This window comes from Lissotriton vulgaris, chromosome 7 (genome assembly GCF_964263255.1).
Source record: "Lissotriton vulgaris chromosome 7, aLisVul1.2, whole genome shotgun sequence".
Classification (NCBI taxonomy): Eukaryota; Metazoa; Chordata; class Amphibia; order Caudata; family Salamandridae; genus Lissotriton; species Lissotriton vulgaris.
The window spans coordinates 1,717,297,293-1,717,317,325 of NC_141695.1; the positions used below are offsets into that span (position 1 = coordinate 1,717,297,293).

General features: G+C 49.5%; 1 protein-coding gene and 1 non-coding gene across 4 annotated transcripts in view; both read left to right on the forward strand.

Moving 5' to 3' along the window:
- Positions 1-20,033, forward strand: part of CHD4 (chromodomain helicase DNA binding protein 4) — a 93,046-nt gene that overhangs the window by 47,254 nt on the left and 25,759 nt on the right. For 2 of the 3 annotated variants that reach the window (XM_086932894.1, XM_086932893.1), the window contains exons 26-38: positions 850-1,033; positions 1,140-1,226; positions 1,475-1,563; positions 2,196-2,329; positions 2,578-2,722; positions 2,861-3,023; positions 3,481-3,590; positions 3,676-3,802; positions 6,208-6,270; positions 11,610-11,771; positions 11,884-11,992; positions 12,374-12,506; positions 12,628-12,823. In XM_086932894.1, the coding sequence (XP_086789020.1) occupies positions 850-1,033; positions 1,140-1,226; positions 1,475-1,563; positions 2,196-2,329; positions 2,578-2,722; positions 2,861-3,023; positions 3,481-3,590; positions 3,676-3,802; positions 6,208-6,270; positions 11,610-11,771; positions 11,884-11,992; positions 12,374-12,506; positions 12,628-12,823 (1,702 nt within the window). The remainder of the gene's footprint in view (positions 1-849; positions 1,034-1,139; positions 1,227-1,474; positions 1,564-2,195; positions 2,330-2,577; positions 2,723-2,860; positions 3,024-3,480; positions 3,591-3,675; positions 3,803-6,207; positions 6,271-11,609; positions 11,772-11,883; positions 11,993-12,373; positions 12,507-12,627; positions 12,824-20,033) is intronic. The other variant, XM_086932895.1, reaches the window with a different exon arrangement.
- LOC147706399 (small Cajal body-specific RNA 11) lies at positions 5,921-6,057 on the forward strand. Its single transcript, XR_015298741.1, has one exon.

Consider the following 20,033-nt stretch of genomic DNA (forward strand, 5'->3'; position numbering starts at 1 on the left):
GAGCAGTGCTTGTTCACGGCTGCCCTGGGGGCAGCCTATCCTCATAAACAGGTGCGTTTTCAGTGTTTGCCCCGGGAGCACCTTTTTAAAAAGTGCACCAGGTGCAAAAAATGAAAATGCACCTTGTCTCTAATACAGCCCCAGATGTTTGTTTTAATAGACCAACTCCTATCTTGACAGCTGAGGGCTCAATCCCCTGCGTTTAGTCCTCTTCCCCAAGGGAAGTCATTTAGTGCATACACCGCAAACAAAACTGCAGCTACTCCTTTTGGTGACTTTTGCCCCAGGTGTCTTCTAGAAAAATAACTAAATATTTTGACAAAGTGTAACCTGGTTAAGTCCACTCCTTTTTATTCCCAATCCCATATCTGTGCAGCAAGAGTTCTGCCTAATACAGTTTGTGAATGAGTCTTGAAGAAATAGTGAGTCTCCTTTTTTTGCATTTTCATCCTAGTCGTTACACTTGTTGAGCGTCATGAAAACAAAAAATGAGAATAGACATTTTGCGCCTTCCTATTTAGTATCCTTCAATAATTTTCATAGACTGCACGTATCCAGTCAACTGCGGCTATCATTGTTTTCTTTGGCATAGCAGTTCAAATGTATGTACCAGGCTGGTATAAATCCACATTCATCCAGGTAACTTGGCCCCTTCGTTTCCTCGTGCAAGTTGTTTTGGTAGTGTTTGATTTTGTGGTGGAGAGTTGCTTATTTTATCCATTACATGTATTTACTTATTTCCAGGTAAAGTTCTCTCCCTGAATCCACGTCTTTTTCTCTCCTTCTCTTACGTCTTTTATTTTTTTCTCCTTCTCTTTTTCTCTCCTTTTTCACTTTCTCACTTCACAGCAGGATGAAGAGGAAGTGGAGCGTGAGATTATCAAGCAGGAGGAGAGTGTGGATCCAGACTACTGGGAAAAGCTCCTCCGGCACCACTATGAGCAGCAACAGGAGGACCTTGCCCGCAACCTGGGCAAAGGGAAGAGGATCCGCAAGCAGGTTAACTACAACGATGGTTCCCAGGAAGACCGAGGTTTGTGTACTCCTGGCCTGGTAATTCTTTGTGTGCAACATCAGTGTTCTGCCATTTACTCTCCACATTGTGTCAATATTGCTAATTTATCCATTTTTTATTTCAGATTGGCAAGATGATCAGTCAGACAACCAGTCTGACTACTCTGTGGCCTCTGAGGAAGGTGATGAGGACTTCGATGAACGAACGGAAGGTTGGTTCATGTTTCATGCAGAGTGGGAACTGGTGGGTAGTGGGGGAGAGGAGTGTCTAGTCTTCTGCCCTTCCTGAATCCCAGGAAAGATTCAGAGAAGCATTAGGATAAGAGAAGGCAAAAGAAAAAATGTCAAATGTTGGTGTGTGAAGGGCAGGAAGGAAGGGTTCTTGGAGGGCATTTGATGTGTTAAAAATTCTTTCCAGAAGAAAGCTAGCTCTGCTAAAGCTACTTTACTTTCCTCCCAGCTACTCGGCGGCCAAACCGTAAGGGGCTGAGGAATGACAAGGACAAGCCGCTGCCGCCATTGCTGGCACGTGTTGGAGGCAACATTGAGGTGAGTATCACTCTATCCCATCCTACTCTCCTCTCCACTGGCAGCTTGAAAGCACACCCCAATTCTAGCGATTTCCCCAAGTCTACACACCAAGTGTGGCTTCTAGACTAAATCTGAAGTGCCCTTGGACACTAGGCTCAGCACTTTTCATTGTACAATCTTGTCTCCATCTATCCCAGAGGAGGGCAGTGGTAGAGGCAGAAGGTTATTGTGTAGATGGTAGTGTGGAAGGTCTCCCCTGACTTGTTAAACTGCTTAAGACCACCTTCCCTGATTGAGAATCAATGTGTTGACCAGCCATACGTAGCAACAACTGGCCACCCCATTTTACCACATTACACACACCCCACACGCACAGTACACACACACGCACGCCTTAACGAGTTCAGGCCAGTCTGCCAACTGTCCCTTCCTCCCCTCTGTGCAGCCAGGAACCCATCTGCTGCCAGTTCTACTTTAGAATTGCTCTGGCCTCTGCTGGTTGAGAGAGCTGGTAGTAACAATGAAGGTTGATTCAGTGTAGTCGTTCATTGCAGTATCATGTTAACTTCTTGATGCTGCTCTGCATTGAGCCTGTTTGACCTTCTATCTCTGGTTCACCACGTTTGAAAGTCTCTTACCCTCCTTCCTAGGTTCTAGGATTCAATGCCCGTCAACGTAAGGCCTTCCTCAATGCCATTATGCGGTATGGCATGCCCCCACAAGACGCTTTTACCACACAGTGGCTGGTGCGGGATCTACGTGGTAAATCTGAGAAGGAGTTTAAGTAAGTGCTGATAATTAGGTGAACTAACATAGGAGATACATGTCTCATGAGGACATTTGCATTGCCTTATGAGAGAATCTGACTTGGCAGTTCTGTGGGTTTGGGGGGGGGGGGGGGGGGGCGTTCACATCTTTGAGTGTACCTTGCTGCTTGGATAGTGAAAGGTGTGCAATTATGCTTTTAACGGGTGTTTAAAACTTTTCCAAGCACTACAATCAATGTTTATTTGTTGTCCCGCTTTAAACCAGGGCCTATGTCTCCCTCTTCATGCGTCACCTGTGCGAGCCGGGTGCGGATGGCGCGGAAACCTTTGCTGATGGTGTCCCCCGTGAGGGATTGTCTCGGCAACACGTGCTAACCAGAATTGGTGTCATGTCTCTCATTCGCAAGAAGGTATGTGGGATACTCTGATGTCATTTTATGGATTCGTGTTGTACTGTTTTTTATGATACAGGAACTCTTCATTGAGGTAGTGTCCATACCAGTTTATATAAATATATATATTTTGTTTGCCACTCTTGTTGAGTACAGGTTCAAGAGTTTGAGCATGTCAATGGCCGTTGGAGCATGCCAGAGCTGGCTGAAGCAGAGGAGAGTAAAAAGGCTGCAAATCCAGATTCCCCATCACCGAAAACACCCACTCCCTCCACTCCAGGTGACACGCAGCCTAATACTCCTGCACCTATCACTTCTGGTGAGTTGAAGTTTGTTCTATGTGCCATGGCCATGTTACACTTCTCTGCTCTGTAGTGACTGCTTGTGACCTGGTCTGTCTTTTCCCCCTCTGATGAACCAGTATTCATCTGGTTACATGTATATACTGGTGTTTACAGAAGGCTGCTTCCTGACGTACAGCAGTATTCCTCATAACATTGGGCTGAATTGGGTTGTCTTGGTTTTTGCTTGCTCTAGAACCCCATGCACCAATGCATGGGCGTTGCTCCTGCATTTATGTAGGGTGGAGAGGAGTTGGTTACTGCGATAGACTTTGAGAGATGATTTCTACAATCCATTTAGTCCGTAAGATTTGGGATAGGAGATGAAATGGGTAAGGGAGACCTTAACTCGGACTGGTTCAAGTTTTGATGGTGACGCATGTTCTTTAACTTATTTCGTGTTGTGTGTTTTATTTGTGTATGTTTTTATTCTAGAGGATGGTACGAAGGTGGAAGAAGTGGCTGTAAAAGAGAAAGCAGAAAGCCCAGCGAATCCACCAGAGGTTGAAAAGGAAGCAAAGCCTCCTGCTGAGGCAGCAGCAGATGTAAGGGTTCCTCGCCTTCTATACTACCTAGTCTATTCAATAAGCCTACAGCGACCTTCATGCTCACTTCCATATGTTGCTCTAGGTTCCCCCAGCCGTGGAGGATGTGAAAGCTTCCCCTGTGAAGTCTGAACAGGAGGAGAAAAAAGAAGAGGTGGAGCCGAAGGAGAAGGAGAAGAGTGATGCCGAGCCTATGGAGGTAGAGACAAAAGGTAGGAGCCTGAATGTATTTTAAGAGTAAGTGCAGTACAGCGCATGGGCGCATGACTGGTACACATCAACAGACTCGGAATGTAGCCAAAATCGTCACTGTGTACAGTTGCCTGTCGTTTTCCTATAGCAGTATCTAGGTCATTTATAGTAGTGGATGCTTTATTGATGAGGACTCTAACAGCAGAGCATTTCATGGCCTTTCAGTACTGTTGGAAAACGTGACAGCATCTGTGAGGCCTGCACAAATAACATTATAAACAAACAATGGTCCTAGACCTATAGATTGAAATACTTTGATCAAATCAGAAAATGAATAAATGTTCAAAACAAAAGCAAGTATGATCAGTCTGCTATCTGTAACTCAAAGACTATATCTTTGAAAAGAACCTTACACCACGGTTTTAGAAAAATATATTCTTGTTTAATTTTTCTGTATTCATTTTTTGCATTATTTTTGTCAATAAAAACATAGGTTGCCCCAAGACAGGAACGTGCAAAGGAAAGATGTGACTCAGGGGGGTGAAAACAAGTGAGGTGGAGAAAAGGAATTACACAGTAGTGAATAAGAAATAATTTTATAATTTTAACAATCAATACTGGACACAAATTCAAAATTCACCGTATTGAGCACCTGACCAACAAAACTAATTAATTTAAATTGCGATCAACAACATTGTAGTATCCACGTGTAAATGTCCACAATCTTGCACTGTCTACAATGCTGGAGAGACACTGGTCCTAGGTGTATATCCAGCATTGTAGACAGTGCAAGATTGTGGACATTTACCGGCGGCGAAGCCTCACGTGCTTCACCATCGGGCCACAGGTCAAAGTTCGCTCACCTTCTGGGGGCCATATCTCAGCCCCTCAAGGTCCGATCTGCCCCATTTACGCGTCTTCTTGCTCCTGGTGGCGCCCCTAGCCACTGGGAGCACTCTCCTTCGCCCTCTGGGTCGCCAAGAGGCTGCATTCTGCAGGGAGCGGTCTGCACTTGCTCCCTGCGTCAGCCTTTCGCCTGGCTCTCCTCCTGCGGCTCTTCTCCCTGCGCAGAGGCCCCTGCGTCTGCGCACTGGTCCTGGGCGCTTCTTCTGGTGCTGTTAGGGGCCTGGGTGACAGTCGGGGGGGGGGGGGGGGGGGGTCTCTCCTTCCAACTGCCCATTGCCTGGCTCCAGCACCTTCCACCTCAGCAGACCACACCCCAGAGAGAGCTTCTCTTCCTGTGCAAGCACTTTTTAAAAGTTGAGTAGGGGGCTGATAGAAAGTCTCTTGGGTCCTATCAAACAGCAACACATCACTTCCCTGCCCCTTCCTCCTTGTCCAGCCTCTGGGTTTGTTCAAAATGAAGTCGTCCTGTGTCTCTGGCCACATAGCCTCTGAAACCCAACTCCTCCCCCCCCCCCGCCATCCCCAACTGCCTTTACTGTGGTTCTGCTTGGTGCCTGGCACCCAGTGACAGCAGTTGATGGATTGGCTTGAAGCTCCAAGGTCCACCTTGGGGGAAAGATCTTTGCTCAGGGAAGAAATGACATTACTCTAACCTGCCAGGGCCAGACCCCAGCCAGGGACTCAGAGAAATATGACATTTCTGGATGTCCGAAAATCAGTACAAATATGACTTTAGACTCTGCAGAATACTCATTTTCACATCCGCTACACTGGACTGTAGTGCGTGTCTGGAATCTGTAGGCTTTGTGGAAGTTTTTTTAGCCATGGGCCCCACATCCCCATAGGGGAATAATGAAGTGAAAACACAGTAAAACACACTGACTTTCTCTGGCATGTTCCTTCCCAGGGTATAAAGCCTGGACTGTGCACCCTAGGAATCTCCCCTGCGCAGCCCCTACACGCGTGCACACATATGTACACCCGTGTCTGCATGGAACCAGTACGGTGTCCCATACTCCGGCTGCTGTGCAGCAGCCTAGTCAAGCCAGGCAGACACCAGTAAAATCTCCATGCAGTCTCCTTCATTATGAGTCCCAGATTATGAGGCTCCCCCACAGTAAAAGCTCAACAATTAGGTGCTCAAAAAGTGAAAGATCCGGGCGACCCTTAGTGTCAGAACCACCTTCTAACAAGTACCAAAAGCTATTGGGTAAAGGAGAGGGTGGTTGCGTGTGTCTGATCTGAATTGCTTGGCTTTCCCACCCTACTCATGGTGGGCAGAGCTGACAGATGGACAAAGAGAAATGTTATCTGGTTCGGAGAGCTGCACTGAGCTGTGGGCAAATTCTTAAAGGCATGATGGTACATATAGTCTAAAGTGGCTGCTTTTAGAGGGCTTTATGTATGCCGGCTGCACCCTAGGTTGAGGCAGTAGAAGTTTTTACGACCTATTTCCTGAGCTTGGGCCATGTATGTGTACTTGTATATTAATTGCCAACATTTCTCCCACACTCTGTAGAAGTGGAGAAGACCGATGAAAAGGCTGCACAGCTTCCCATTGTGATCCCAGATGACAAAAAAGGTGAGTTATCTGCCTAAAGTGTCAACTACTAGAGGTGGACCTGTATTTGTGTATGCAAGCGTGACTGCCTTCATTCAGTCTTCTCTATAGCTGAGTGCTATGCTGGTTCAGGAGGGATATTCTAGACCTACACTATACACACTTGATATTTATTTTGAAATGATTGACTTTAAACACCATTGAAAATCACAATGCTGATCTGAAATAAGGAGGCGGCATCTAGTTTATAAGCCTTTATACGTGCAATGGGAGTGGGCTGCGAAAAGTTCATGAGTTTTGAGTATGTTTATTAGGTCAGCCCGTCGTAAGGGCCTTGCCCTTGTGAGTGAACTGCTCCCTTCCCGCATAGCCTCGCCTGGTAGCTGCGGCCCCTGACCCTTGCCGGTCCTAAAGTTCTAAGGAGCATCTCTGATCTGCTGCTGCTCTGCCCTCTTGTCTCTCTGCTTTCTGCCTTTTCTCCTCTACAGACCCATCTCTCTGCTTCCCTTGCCAGCCAAAGTCCTCTAGAAAACCTTCAGTGCCCAACTCTCAGAGTTCGCCCAAACGAAAAACATCCTGGACATCTCCTAAACGGGCTTCAGAAGCAACCACCGCACTGAGACCGCTCTCAACTGCTACCTCAAGTTCAACTCCGACAAGAACGAAGTCCTCATCCTGCCCCCTTCTCTGCCTGGGAAACTCTTGGTGGGCAGCAGCGCTCACAATCTCTCCCATCCTCACAGACCACGCCCGAAACCTCTGTATCCTACTGAACTCCTCGTCCTCCATGAACTGCCATATCAACGTCGTCTCGCTTCCACACGCCCTGCCTTCTTCAAAAGATCTTCAAGTAGATCCCCACCAAGTCCATGAAAATGGTCACCCATGCACTTGTCAGCAGCAGACTAGACTACGGCAACACACTCTACACCGGCACCGCCAAGAAACTGAAAAGAAACAGCAGACCGTCCAGAACGCCTCCGCCTGACTCATCCAGAGCATCCCGTAACGCAACCATTTCACCGGCCACCTGAGACCTTCATTGGCCACCTAGCAACAAAAGAATTGCCTTCAAACTTCTCACGCACTCCACAACGCTGAGCCTGCATACCTCAACCACTGCCTCTCCTCCTACTCTACCACCAGACATCTACTCTCCACCCAACTGGCCCTGGCCACCGTCCCACGGATCCGCAAGACCAGGGCTGGAGGAAGATCCTTCTCCTACCTCGCTGCAAAGACCTGGCACTCCCTGCCTCTGCAACTCCGGCAATCCCCATCACTGCCTCAATATAGGAAGGACCTCAAAACCTGGCTCTTCGACTGAACCGCTGACCCATTAATGGGTGCAAAGTGCAACTTTAGAAATGGTAGTAAACGGGGAAACTACACCCGTTACTGTGAGCCTAGAGATCCCTTCCGAGTGCTGCCCTTTTTTTTTTTTTTTTTTTTTTTTTTATATAAATAGAGGACATCCCAAAATGTAAACTCTTTCTCTCAAGACCGCTATGCTCCCAGAAGAGTTAAGATTTTTCACATGCATGAGTAGATTTTGGACATACTTTGCAAACCCCTACCCCGACCGAATGCAGCAAGTCGCACATCCACCTGCTGCATCAAAGCAGACCATGGACCCTGACCCATCAACAACTTCATCCATACAAGGCGTCCCTCACTCTTTTAATCGGAGCAAAGTTGTTTTTGGAACACTGGGTCAACTGGATGTAAAGGTGCAGGACCTTTAGCGTTGGCTGGGGACTCAGAGGGAGAGAGAAAACAGCTGGAGCCTCCGACCACAGCAGCATTATCTGGTGTCCTTAAAATGGAGGCAAAAGGCTCTTACCGGTCAGCGTGCATTGCGAAAGAGCAGTTTTAGGTGTGGTAAAGGAGGCTATACTCTTAACTCAAGTTTAATTACATGGAAAGGCCGTCTCCCTCATTGCCAATGATGATGGATTAGAAACCCAAATAGGGTTTTTTACAAAATGTTGACGAGAGCCTTGCGTGTTCTCTTATATGTACACTCCTTTATAGTTGGGCGTAGGCAGGGATATTCTAAGCCCTGATGAAGCAGAGTGAAATGATTAGGCAATTTGTTTTCGGCTGAAACATGTAGGCCATGTATATTGTGTGTGTTTCATTACACTTCCGGACTTAGTTTTTAATTGGGGCATGAGTACTCCATGGAAAAATTAATTTCCTTTACTGCGACCATTGAGGGTTCCCTAGTCACCAAGTTGGCTATGGCAAGATGGATAGCCAGACATGCTACGTAGCGGCAGGAGTATCTCTGGGATAAAGTGGGAAACAGCCTTTACCTCAAAGTTTTTACTATGTATTATTTTTTTTTTTTTTTTTTTTTACATCATAAAGACTGTTGGCAGGCAAGTGTTTACAACGCAAGACAAAACCATGCATTTGAGGGTAATTACAAAAGGTGGGGTTGGGGGGGGTCTCTGGGTGTGCTGTACGAGAGAGAGAATAAAACAGTTACCTGTCCTGCCGCGGACACATCGGTGCTCTTCTCTCAGACTTCTACTCAATCCAGTCTCTGCTCTCCTAGCATGAGAGCAGTGCCAGGATTGGTCTTAGCAGCCTTGTTTGCTGCTCGGACAGTGCCTGTGGCGTTTCTCCAAATGGTTGTGCAACTCAGCTAGGTTGGAGAAACCGATTTTGCCCATGGCTGGCGTAAAACTGCTGGCCAAACTGACGTGCACAGTACCTCCTCCCTGCCATGTTTGGCCCGCACCTCTAAGGAGTCCCTGGCTCAGTCAGCAGAAGGAAAACACATTCTAATATGGTCTGCTGACTGACTCAGTAGTGATCTTCTGCCATTATGGAGGAGCCACCCCTAGATTCATGATGAAAAACAAAATGGTTACTTAACCTGTGGGAGTAATTTTGCAATTTGAAGGCTTCTTTTTGTTTTGGATTCGCATGCAACACTTCAGCCTTCCCAGAATGAGGGGCTTCCAGGGAGTGCAGCTCGGCTGATCTGACGTCATACTAGTGACATGTCACCAAATGAAGGACTTGACGCTCAGAAGGAAAAAAGAGAGGGAAGGGAATAAGACCATTTTAGACCCAATGACTAGACCACCCAATAATGCACGGCATGTGAATCCAGAAAATTCAAGCTCAAAACTACTCATGCAGGTAAAACATTTTTTTGTTTTTTTGCCCCTAACATTTTACCACTATATACCAAAGAAATTCAAATGGAGGTGGTTTCTCCACATAGCGTAGAGCAGCAGAACATGTGCTGGGCTCTAAACTTTTGCTCAGCTGTGCAGTAGATTTGCAGCCAGGCAAAATTTAAGGTCCTTGAAATATTTGCTCTGAGCCCATAGAAAGAGTTCCATGGAGACCAAAACATCAGTGGAAATTCAATAGGCAAAGTCTGATATTTGCCATTTTTGGAGCAAAGGGAGGCCTTCCTCAAAAAGAGTGCAGCTTTTTAAAGTGGTCAATCTGGGTGAATGGCTTCTTCCTGTGTCCTGAGAAGTGTTTAGAGAGCAGACCCAAGGGAAGTGAACACTGGAGAAGTAGATTGCTGTCGGTCACCAGAAAGAAGGTGCCATTGCTTGGTGACCGCCAACAGTACAAGTAATTTAATCCAAGCAGAAGAAATCTACTCAAAAAGCAAGTGCCTTGAAAGTGTAAGCATCTGGCACCGTCCTCTTCTTTTCCTTGAACATTGCTACAGCTGTTTTATGCAAGGCTACCCTCCCATCTCTGAGTGTTCTGTAGACTGTGAAAGACCACATTAACTTCTAGTATATTGGCGAGATCTTCCATGCTTTTGATGCCGGTTAGAATTACACAAATTTGCTTACAACCGGAGAAAAAACATGCATTGAATTGATAATATTTTGATTTATCCATTTATTTTTTTGGTCAGTAGTCCTAATTTATTAAAATAATAGAGGAGCGGCAAAAAGGGCGTCTCTTGCAAAGATCTTGGTCGCATTCTTGTTTACCTAGCTGCTTCTTTTATTGATGCCCTTTCATTACTCTTCTGGGTCCTGGAGCTACCTAGAGACTTTCGTGCAACTGCTCATCCAACTGCAGTTGCTGACTTGTTGGTCCTGGAAAACCATGAAACGTGTTCAGTCACTGTTTCCTCCTTTTCATTTCTTATCTCTGGTGTTTGGTGGCTTAAGTAGTGATTGTTGTGAGGGCCCGAGCTAAGACACCCCTCCCCAGAGTAGTCTTCTTGGTCCCTTTTTGGGCAATGCCAAAGTAATTGTTCATAATTTATTGTTCTGCTGAGCTTGCTTACAGTATTGTTTCACAGACCTGGCCTACTACTTATACTTCCTCCTATGTGCACGCATGTCCATCCCAAGGTAACCTATGTACCCTAGATTTCGCAACCTGTTTTGCATACATTTTGTAGTGCATGTGCCTCTGTACCGAGACAAAGCTATGCCATTATGAGCTCTTACATAAAAGGTGCTGCTTTTTGATCTTTCAAGCTGCCTTGGCGGGTAATGTACTGATACATACCTACAGTACTGAGCCAGGAATGGTAAAATACTGTTGCCATTTTCTAGATCACTGTGGATGGCACCACAGCTATTCCCATGTTTAGACTGTTCTGGAAAATGGCAAACGGGGAAGTTTATTTTCTAGGTGGGCTTGGATGGCTTAGAATGTTTGTAAGAAAACAGCCCTTTTTAGGTGGGCAGGTTGAGAATGTTGTCTATGAGGAGGAACAGCACTCTGCCTAAAGAAACAGAACTAATTGGACTTCAATTACCTGTTTTGCACAATTGATCTGTAATGTAACCTTGTTAGCAAGGATATGTGATCTTTACACTGTATGTACTTTCAGTTCTTCCTTGCAAGACTGCTCTGGTGGCAGTAGGGGGCATGCTGGAGGGGTTCGGACTTGGGTGTTGGTCTGTGTTGAATTTCAATTTAGAGACAAACCTTTGCTATACTAATGTGCTGTGGTTGTATACAATACCATGAGAACTGGCCTATTCCTCTGGTCGGGAAATTACACAATGGACCTGTGAGTAACTGTACCAAAGTGTGAGTGACTGGAACAGTCTGCTGCATGATTAGCACTGTTCACATTACAAGGCTTTTGTAGCCTAGCCTTAGACTGTTTGCAAGACCCAAAAGTTTGTTTAACAAAAACAAGTTGTATTTTAGGACTCTGCCTACTAGGTGGTTGGAGATGTATTTTAATTTAGTCAGGCTGCTAACCCCTAGCTATGGGCAAGTAGTTTATTTCATCTAACAGAGGACAATAAGGCTGTCCTAGAAGAGGCAGTGCAGCAACTATTTGCATCTCTGGGATGAGGTTAGATCTGCACACCGGGCATGACCATCAGACGTTTGTGTTTCAGAAGAGAAGTTGGAGGTGAAGGAGGAGAAGGACAAGGATCTCAAGCTACCCAATGGTGAGACCCCCAAGGAGGTGGCTGAGGAAAAGCAGAGGAAAGCTGCAGCAGCTGCCGCTGCAGCCAAGCAGCGATTTATGTTCAACATTGCAGATGGTGGCTTCACAGGTATGTGCATGAGAAGGGTACATGTGTGAACACCATACATTTTATAAAGATTACTTTCTCGGTCAATGTTTAACTAGCCTTACATGATGCCCCTGTGTTTCTCTCTGGATAGAGCTGCACTCGCTGTGGCAGAACGAGGAGCGGGCGGCCACAGTGACCAAGAAGACCTATGAAATTTGGCACCGGCGGCATGATTACTGGCTATTGGCTGGTATCATCAAGTATCCTTTCTGCATTGCCCTGGTTCTGAGAACCTTGCACGTTTTAGTGGTATGCTATCCAATTTGAAGTGATGAGTGCTTGGCAATGTGCACTAAATTTCATGCAGAATGTCTCCGTTTCGAAGTTTAGCCTCAGAAGGATTATTTTCGTAAGCTGCATGTCTGCAATGGATCACCTTTAATTTAAGCTGTAAGTTGACGAGGAATTTTTGGTATTCAAGGAAACCTTTCTCATGTTATGGTGTCTGTGTTCTACAGGCCATCGAATGCGAGTCTTTAGTACCTTTGAGTGATGGAGCAAGGCTTCAGTTTACCTCGTAACTGACAGTGGTGTGATCTCTTGTGGTTAATCTTGTGACTCCTTAACTCTTTGTTCTCTAGTCATGGATATGCCCGTTGGCAGGATATCCAGAACGATGCACGCTATGCAATCCTCAACGAGCCTTTTAAGGGGGAGATGAACCGCGGCAATTTCTTGGAAATCAAGAACAAGTTCCTGGCACGTCGGTTCAAGGTAAGTGGGCCTTTTTTCTCTGGGTTGTCGTGAAGATGTCTCATTAGTTGTCAAGTCTGCCTCTGTAGTAAGTCCTCCTCCTTCACTTCTCCTTTTTCTCTTCACCCTCCAATGGCAATAGCTGCTTGAGCAGGCCCTTGTGATTGAGGAGCAGCTGCGGAGGGCTGCCTACCTGAACATGTCAGAGGACCCCTCCCATCCATCCATGGCCCTAAATACCAGGTTCGCTGAGGTGGAGTGCTTGGCAGAGAGCCACCAGCACCTCTCCAAAGAGTCCATGGCCGGGAACAAGCCAGCAAATGCAGTGCTCCACAAAGGTAAGGACTGGAACCCAGGATCCATGTTGCCTGCACATGGGATTGAAGTTCTCGAAGTGTATGTGGTTGTGGTGGCACTGTGCTGTACCATCTGTGTTAACTGAATAGTAACTGCGCCCTTTCACAGTAGGGCAGAAAGTTGTGTTGCTTCCTTGCAGTGAAGTGTTTTAGTTTGGACATTCCTGCTTTCAACTACTTTGTTGCGTAAAGGTTTCTGATTTGGCTTTGTTGTTGATCTGCCAATTTTGCAGCGTGAATCTTTCTGGATTCACTATGCTGTGCATTATTCCTGCAGCTAGTGGTTGGGTCTTGAATCATGTATTCTCTTTTAATTTTTTTCGTGGCCCAGATGGGCATCGACGTACCACCATTTGGTGTCCTTTGTGACGTTGACATGCTTCCTCCGGAAGCTCCCACTTTTGGTCGCCATCTTAAGATTATTTTTTCCGCCGTTGGATCTGGATCGACAGTGAAGGAGCTTCAAAACATTGGAGAGAAGAATCGACAAAAATCTACAAGAAGATCGAAAGAGCACATGAGAAGATACCGGATTAAGAGTCTCGTACAGAGGACGACGAAAGAGGAGAAAGTAAATCAAAAACGTTGTCGTTTCTTCAGAGAATGCGCTCCCTGGGCGCATGATGGACAAAACTCCCTTTTAATTTTGCGCAAACTGCCACCACAAGTAAGAGCAGAAGAACCAACATCCAGTTTGCAATCTCTGCCTGCCGCTCAACCATCGTAGCGAGGACTGCAATGCCTGCGCGGCATTCACCCTGAAGACCCTCCGAGTAAGAGAGAGGCAAGGAAGAGCAAACTACAGAATGCAGGGGCAGGGGACACCTCCATTGCTCCGAGATTTCGCACTCTCCAGTGGAGAGAAAGACCACATCCCCAAAGACATTAGGACGCCATAGCCGTCGAGGTCAAAAAGAAAAGGTTGAAGGAGGTAAGAGTCGTCGAACCCCAAGCACTCCACTGATTCTCGCAGAAGTGAGTCAAAGTCCTCGAAAGGAGCATTGCCGTCTAAACACTCTGTCTGCAGCCAAGGGCAAACAGCCTGTCGGTTCCTTCGAAAAGGAATCCCCAACAGACGCCTTTCCCTTATCTTGGGATTTTGCTAAGAGCAGCCACGGAAGGGATGCTTCGACATCGAAAAATGAAGGCCTGAAAGCAGCTATGACTTCGACAACAGCGAAAAGGAAAGTCGAAACACCAGACGCCGAACACGCGGCCAAGACGAAAAAGAAGAAAAGGCTTGAGGCCAGAACGCAAGAGACTTCCACGAGAAAATGAAAATGTACAGCATTCCGTCAAACCACGCCCAAAGCCGATAAGTGAGTCGAGGAAATTCTGAAGGGGAGGAAGACAAGCAAACTTACCAGGGCTCGACATCCTCTGAGGCGCAGGACTTGCAATGGCAGGATCTCGACACAGAATCACAGGAAAAAGGTGTGGAATCCTATCCTTCGAGGCCTTCGCCACCGGACGACATAGGGATCTACAACCAAGTCATCAAAAAAGCTGCAGACACATATGTAGTTCAGCTAGAGGAAGAGAAACCTCAATCTTGCTTCCTCTTGGAGACATTGTTGCCATCACAGACAAGAAGCCAGTTCCTACCCATGCTCCCAAGTGTGCTGGACCAGGGGAAGGAGGCCTTCAAGGAACTTGCTATGTGTAAAGCAGTAACCCCAAGGATAGAAAAGAAATATAAACATTTTTCAAAGGACCATATGTATATTAGGGAATTGGTACAAGTGGACTCTATTATCACATCCACGGCTAGGAAGAGGGCAAATATACCCACAAATACAAGACCACCTCCAGATAAGGAGAGCAGGAAAATTAACCTAATAGGGAGGAAGTTGGAAAGAAGTGCGGCGATCCAAGGGCGCATCGCCAATTCCTATGCGCCCTTAAACAGGCAGGCATACCAGCACTGGGAAGAAGTGGGCAAACTCCTAAAACACCTGCCAGAGCAATACCAGAGAAGGGCAATCCACCTGATGGAGGGAAAGAACATGGCAAATACATGTCTGAAGTCTGCCCTAGACACAGCGGAGTCATCAAGCGGGCAGATGATGCTTGGAATAACAGAGGAGGCATGCATAGCTAAGGATCTCGGGCTTCAAGAATGAAGTTCAGAACAACATTCTCAACACACCCTTCAACGGGGAACATCTTTTCGGCGCTCTAGTTGATGAAAAACGTAATCGACGCAAAAAGGACAATGAAACTGCGAGGTCCATGGGGGCGCTGCAGTTCAGAGGAATGAGAAGAGGGACACCATCAAGGAGGCCAACGGGTAGGGGGGTAACCACCAACCTGTGGCACCACACCAAACCTTCCAACAGGGTTATCAAGGAGGTAACCAGTGACCGCAGCAGCAAAGCTGGCAGTACCAGCCCCAGGACAATCCTTTCGAGGGCGCGCACGAGGAAGGGGAAACTGACAGAGGGGGGGGGCGTCACCAACCCACATCAAAGTGACTCCTCAGTAACCAACGCACCCCCAGCCAACATCTCTAGGGGTGCGTAAAGAGACCACTCCAAGGCAAAGAACAAATAAAGACCAACAACAGTTCTGTAGTAGGGGATCTCTGTGTATAGTCATAATCTAGTGAATAGTCCCGCCCATGTGCGTGGACCCCGGAGCAATCAAAAATAATCTCTTAAGCTGTCTTCATTGCAGTCTTGCATAGACACTTAAGAGAAAATTAAAGACCATAATGCAGCCTGTACCTACAAGGCTACACTGTCCAGTACTTCAGCTAGAAATGCCAAGGATATAACACCAACAACACACTTGATACAATTTGTCAAGTTTCACTCAGAGAAACTTTCCTCCCCTCACCAAATCCTTGAAATGATAGAGAGGAAGGGATGGACAGACAAGCCTCCATAGGCTGCCATTATGTGTCTGGAAAAGGGATACAGTGCCTTTAAGGAACTCTCTAGAGACCCTCGGTATCCCAGCATGCACAGCCCTTTCCTTTTACTTTCAGTTCTTCTTTCCGGCTCCTGCTATCAGGACCCTGGAGCATTGAGCTCTCCCTTTTTGGGTGTTTTGTGTAATTTTTGACACTTTTGAAGTGTTAGTGTGTTCACTCAACGTATCTTTGCTTCTTCTTAACTTTACTGGAGTTTTGGGTGGTTTTGACAAATATGCCTGCTTTATTTGTTAAATGCCCAGAGTGTGCCAGGAAGAAGAAGGCAAGATCTGATCCACACAGGGTGTGTATCCCTTCTTCTCATGTTCCTGGGACTTGTGAGATCTGCTTGCAGTTTTCCAGTAGGACCCTGAAGGACCAAGAGAAAATCGGGCTCCAAGGACTGGAGCAAAGAAAGCGGCACGGTCAAGGTGGGTCTGGGCAGGAAGGGGCTTCTTCCTCTGCCCGTACTGCGGCCTCTGGGGGGGCTCCCCAGTAAGAAGGCCAGAAAACACCAAAGGTCTCCGTCGGCGTCGAGAGCCTCGACCTCTGTCCCTCCGGGCAGGTCACCCCCCGAGCACACTCCCCGTGAGTGAGCCCGTCCTCTGGTGTCGCCTCTGCCCTGAGCTGTGCCCTCTGCCAGATCCGCTTTCCACGTATCTCCTGTGCCCCCTGCCACCTGCTTGCCTCGCCGCCGTTGTGTTTTTTCTTTCCCCGCCGTTTTTTTTCCCCTAGCCCCCAGTGCTCCCACCTCCTCGCCCAGCCCCGGCCGCGTTTCCCGCCACCTCCTCGCCGCTGCCCCCCCTGCGGCCTCGCCCCCTTCCCTCGCTCGCCATCCCCATTCGCCACCCCGCTCCCCCTCCCAGCGGCCCCTCCCTCGCTCCGCCCCCCCCCCCCCCCCCCCCCACTCTCCTCATATGGCAGAGTGGCCAACGCGCAGCGGGCGCGCCCTAAGTGCGCCAAAGGTAAGCCCGTCTGCGCTGGACCGCGCCCAGCGCCGGAACCCCTGGCCCCTGAGGACCCCAGCCCACCCGCCGGATGTACACCGCCGCCACCCTCAACGCGCTCAACACCGGCCGAGTCCCGGGATGCTACCGAGCCACCCCGAGACGCACCCACGGACCCTTCAGCTGCCACGCCTGCAAGTTCACCTGCATCCGGACCTGCCTCGCACCAGCACCCGCCAAGCCGAACACCAGCAGCAACCACCTAAAGTGCATCCTGCTCAACACCCGCTCCGTCCACAGACACGCCATCGAACTCTGGAACCTCCTCGACACCACAGCTCCTGACGTTGCCTTCCTCACGGAAACCTGGATGAACGACTCCTCAGCGCCTGACATCGCCATCCCAGAGGGATACAAGATCGCCCGGAGAGATCGCGACATCCAGACTGGAGGAGGCATCGCCATCATCCACAGGGACACCATCCACATCACGACCAACACCGACGACACCCTGACTACCGCCGAACACCTACACTTCCAGATCCGCACCGACCCGAAGACCACCCTCAGAGGCACCCTGATCTACCGACCCCCGGGACCACGCACACAATTCAGCGAGGACATCGCCGACTTAGTCGGCCCGCATGCCCTCCCCTCCGCTGACTACATCCTCCTGGGGGACATCCACTTCCACCTGGAGAACAACAACGACCGCAACACCACCACCCTGCTCGACAACCTCGGACTCAAGCAGCTGGTGTCCACCCCCACCCACCTCGCCGGACACGCACTCGCCGCCGTCTTCTCATCCAGCAAAGACATCGCCTTCAGCCACGCCACTGGACTCCACTGGAGGGACCACAGCTGCGTCCACTTCACCTTCAGAAGAACAACGATCCACCACCACCAGCAACAGGTTGCTCGAAGAAGCTGGAACAAGATCACAGCCGACCAGCTCGCCGCTTCCCTGAGCCAGCACCCTCCCGCCAGCTCAGCGAACCCCAGCCAGGCCGCCGACAACCTCACGAAGTGGATCAGCAACTGCGCGGACGAACTCGCCCCACTGAGGACCCCGCCCAGCAGACCCAGCAGCAAGAAGGCCCCATGGTTCACCGACGAACTCAAGAGCTCCAAGAAGGACTGCCGAGCCCTCGAGAAAGCCTGGAGAAGGGAACCAACACCGGACAACATGACCACCCTCAAGCTTGCCACCCGGAAGCACCACCAACTGATCCGCGCCACCAAGAAAACTGCATTCAAGGACCGGCTGGACAACAACGCACACAACTGCAAGGAACTCTTCAACATCGTGAAAGAGCTCTCCAACCCCAACGCCGGAAACAACAACATCACCCCATCGCAAGACTTCTGCAACTCCCTCGCCTCCTACTTCCACAACAAGATCGCGGACATACACAACAGCTTCAGCACTAAACCGACGCACGCCACGACCGAACCACCGCCCCCCCACCACCACCCTCCGTGCCTGGACTCCGATCAGCACCGAAGACACCGTCCGCATGATGAACTCCATCCACTCCGGATCTCCGACTGACCCCTGCCCTCACCACGTCTTCAACAAGGCCGACGCTGTCATCGCATCCCACCTGCGGGACATCATCAACAGCTCCTTCGACACCGCCACCTTCCCGGAGAGCTGGAAGCACGCCGAACTCAGCGCTCTACTAAAGAAACCAACAGCGGACCCCACCGAACTCAAGAATTACCGCCCCATCTCGCTCCTCCCGTTTCCAGCCAAAGTCATCGAGAAGACCGTCAACAAACAGCTGGCCGCCTTCCTCGAGACGAATGGATCCCTCGACCCCTCACAGTCTGGCTTCCGAGCCATCCACAGCACCGAGACCGCCCTCATCGCTGCCACTGATGACATCCGAGCCCTGATTGACAACGGAGAAACAGCGGCCCTCATCCTCCTAGACCTCTCCGCGGCATTCGACACTGTCTGCCACCGCTCCCTAGTGCAGCACCTCAGCAACGTCTGAATCCAGTAGAAGGCACTGGAATGGATCATCTCCTTCCTCAACGGAAGAACACAGAGTCCGTCTACCACCATACAAGTCAGAGGCCACCGAAGTCATCTGCGGCGTCCCTCAAGGATCCTCGCTGAGCCCCACCGTCTACAAGAGCCCCCTCGCGGCCAACAAAACCTCAACATCATCTCCTACGTTGATGACACCCGGCTGACCAACGACCCCGCCGCCGCCAGAGCCAACCTTCACGAAGGGATGAAAGACGTAGCCGAGTGGATGACGACCAGCCGCCTGAAACTGAACTCAGACAAGACGGAAGTCCTCATCCTGGGCTCCTCGCCCTCCACCTGGGACGACTCCTGGTGGCCCCCCGCCCTGGGCACCGCACCCAAACCGACAGACCACGCACGCAACCTGGGCTTCATCCTGGACTCCTCCCTCTCCATGACCAAACAAGTCAACGCCGTCTCCTCGTCGTGCTTCAACATCCTGCGCATGCTACGAAGATCTTCCGGTGGATCCCCACCGAGACCAGGAAGACGGTCACCCAGGCCCTCGTCACCAGCCGACTGGACTACGGCAACGCCCTCTACGCCGGAACCACTGCCAAGCTCCAGAAGAGACTCCAGCGGATCCAGAACACCTCAGCCAGACTCATCCTCGACATCCCACGACACAGCCACATCTCCGGACATCTGAGAGACCTGCATTGGCTCCCCGTCAACAAAAGAATCACCTTCCGTCTCCTCACCCACGCACACAAAGCCCTACACAATCAAGGCCCGAGCTACCTCAACAACCGCATCAACTTCTACGCTCCCAAACGCCATCTCCGATCAGCCAGTCACGCCCTCGCCGCCGTCCCCCATATCCGAAGAACGACAACAGGAGGAAGGTCCTTCTCCTACCTGGCCGCCAAGACCTGGAACTCCCTCCCGACCGACCTGCGCCTGACCCAAGACCACCTCTCCTTCAGGAAGAAGCTCAAGACCTGGCTGTTCGAGCAGTAGCAGAATACCCCCCCCCCCCCCCTCCCCCAAGCGCCTTGAGACCATCCGGGTAAGTAGTGCGCTCTATAAATGTCTTTGATTGATTGACTGCGTCGAGAGGAGTGACCACGGTCTGCTCCCAGTCTCCCCAGGGCTCTGGGTCGAAGCTACGTCAACGTTCGACATCTAGTGGATTGACGTCCAGACCCCGAGGAGGTTGACATCTAGGACTGCTTCGTCGTCGAGCCATCATCGACGTCGAGGGTTCAAGGCGTCACCGGCGTTCGACGTCTACTTGCTGTCGAGAAGGCGACCATCGCCAACGTCGAAACGCGACCATCGCCAACGTCG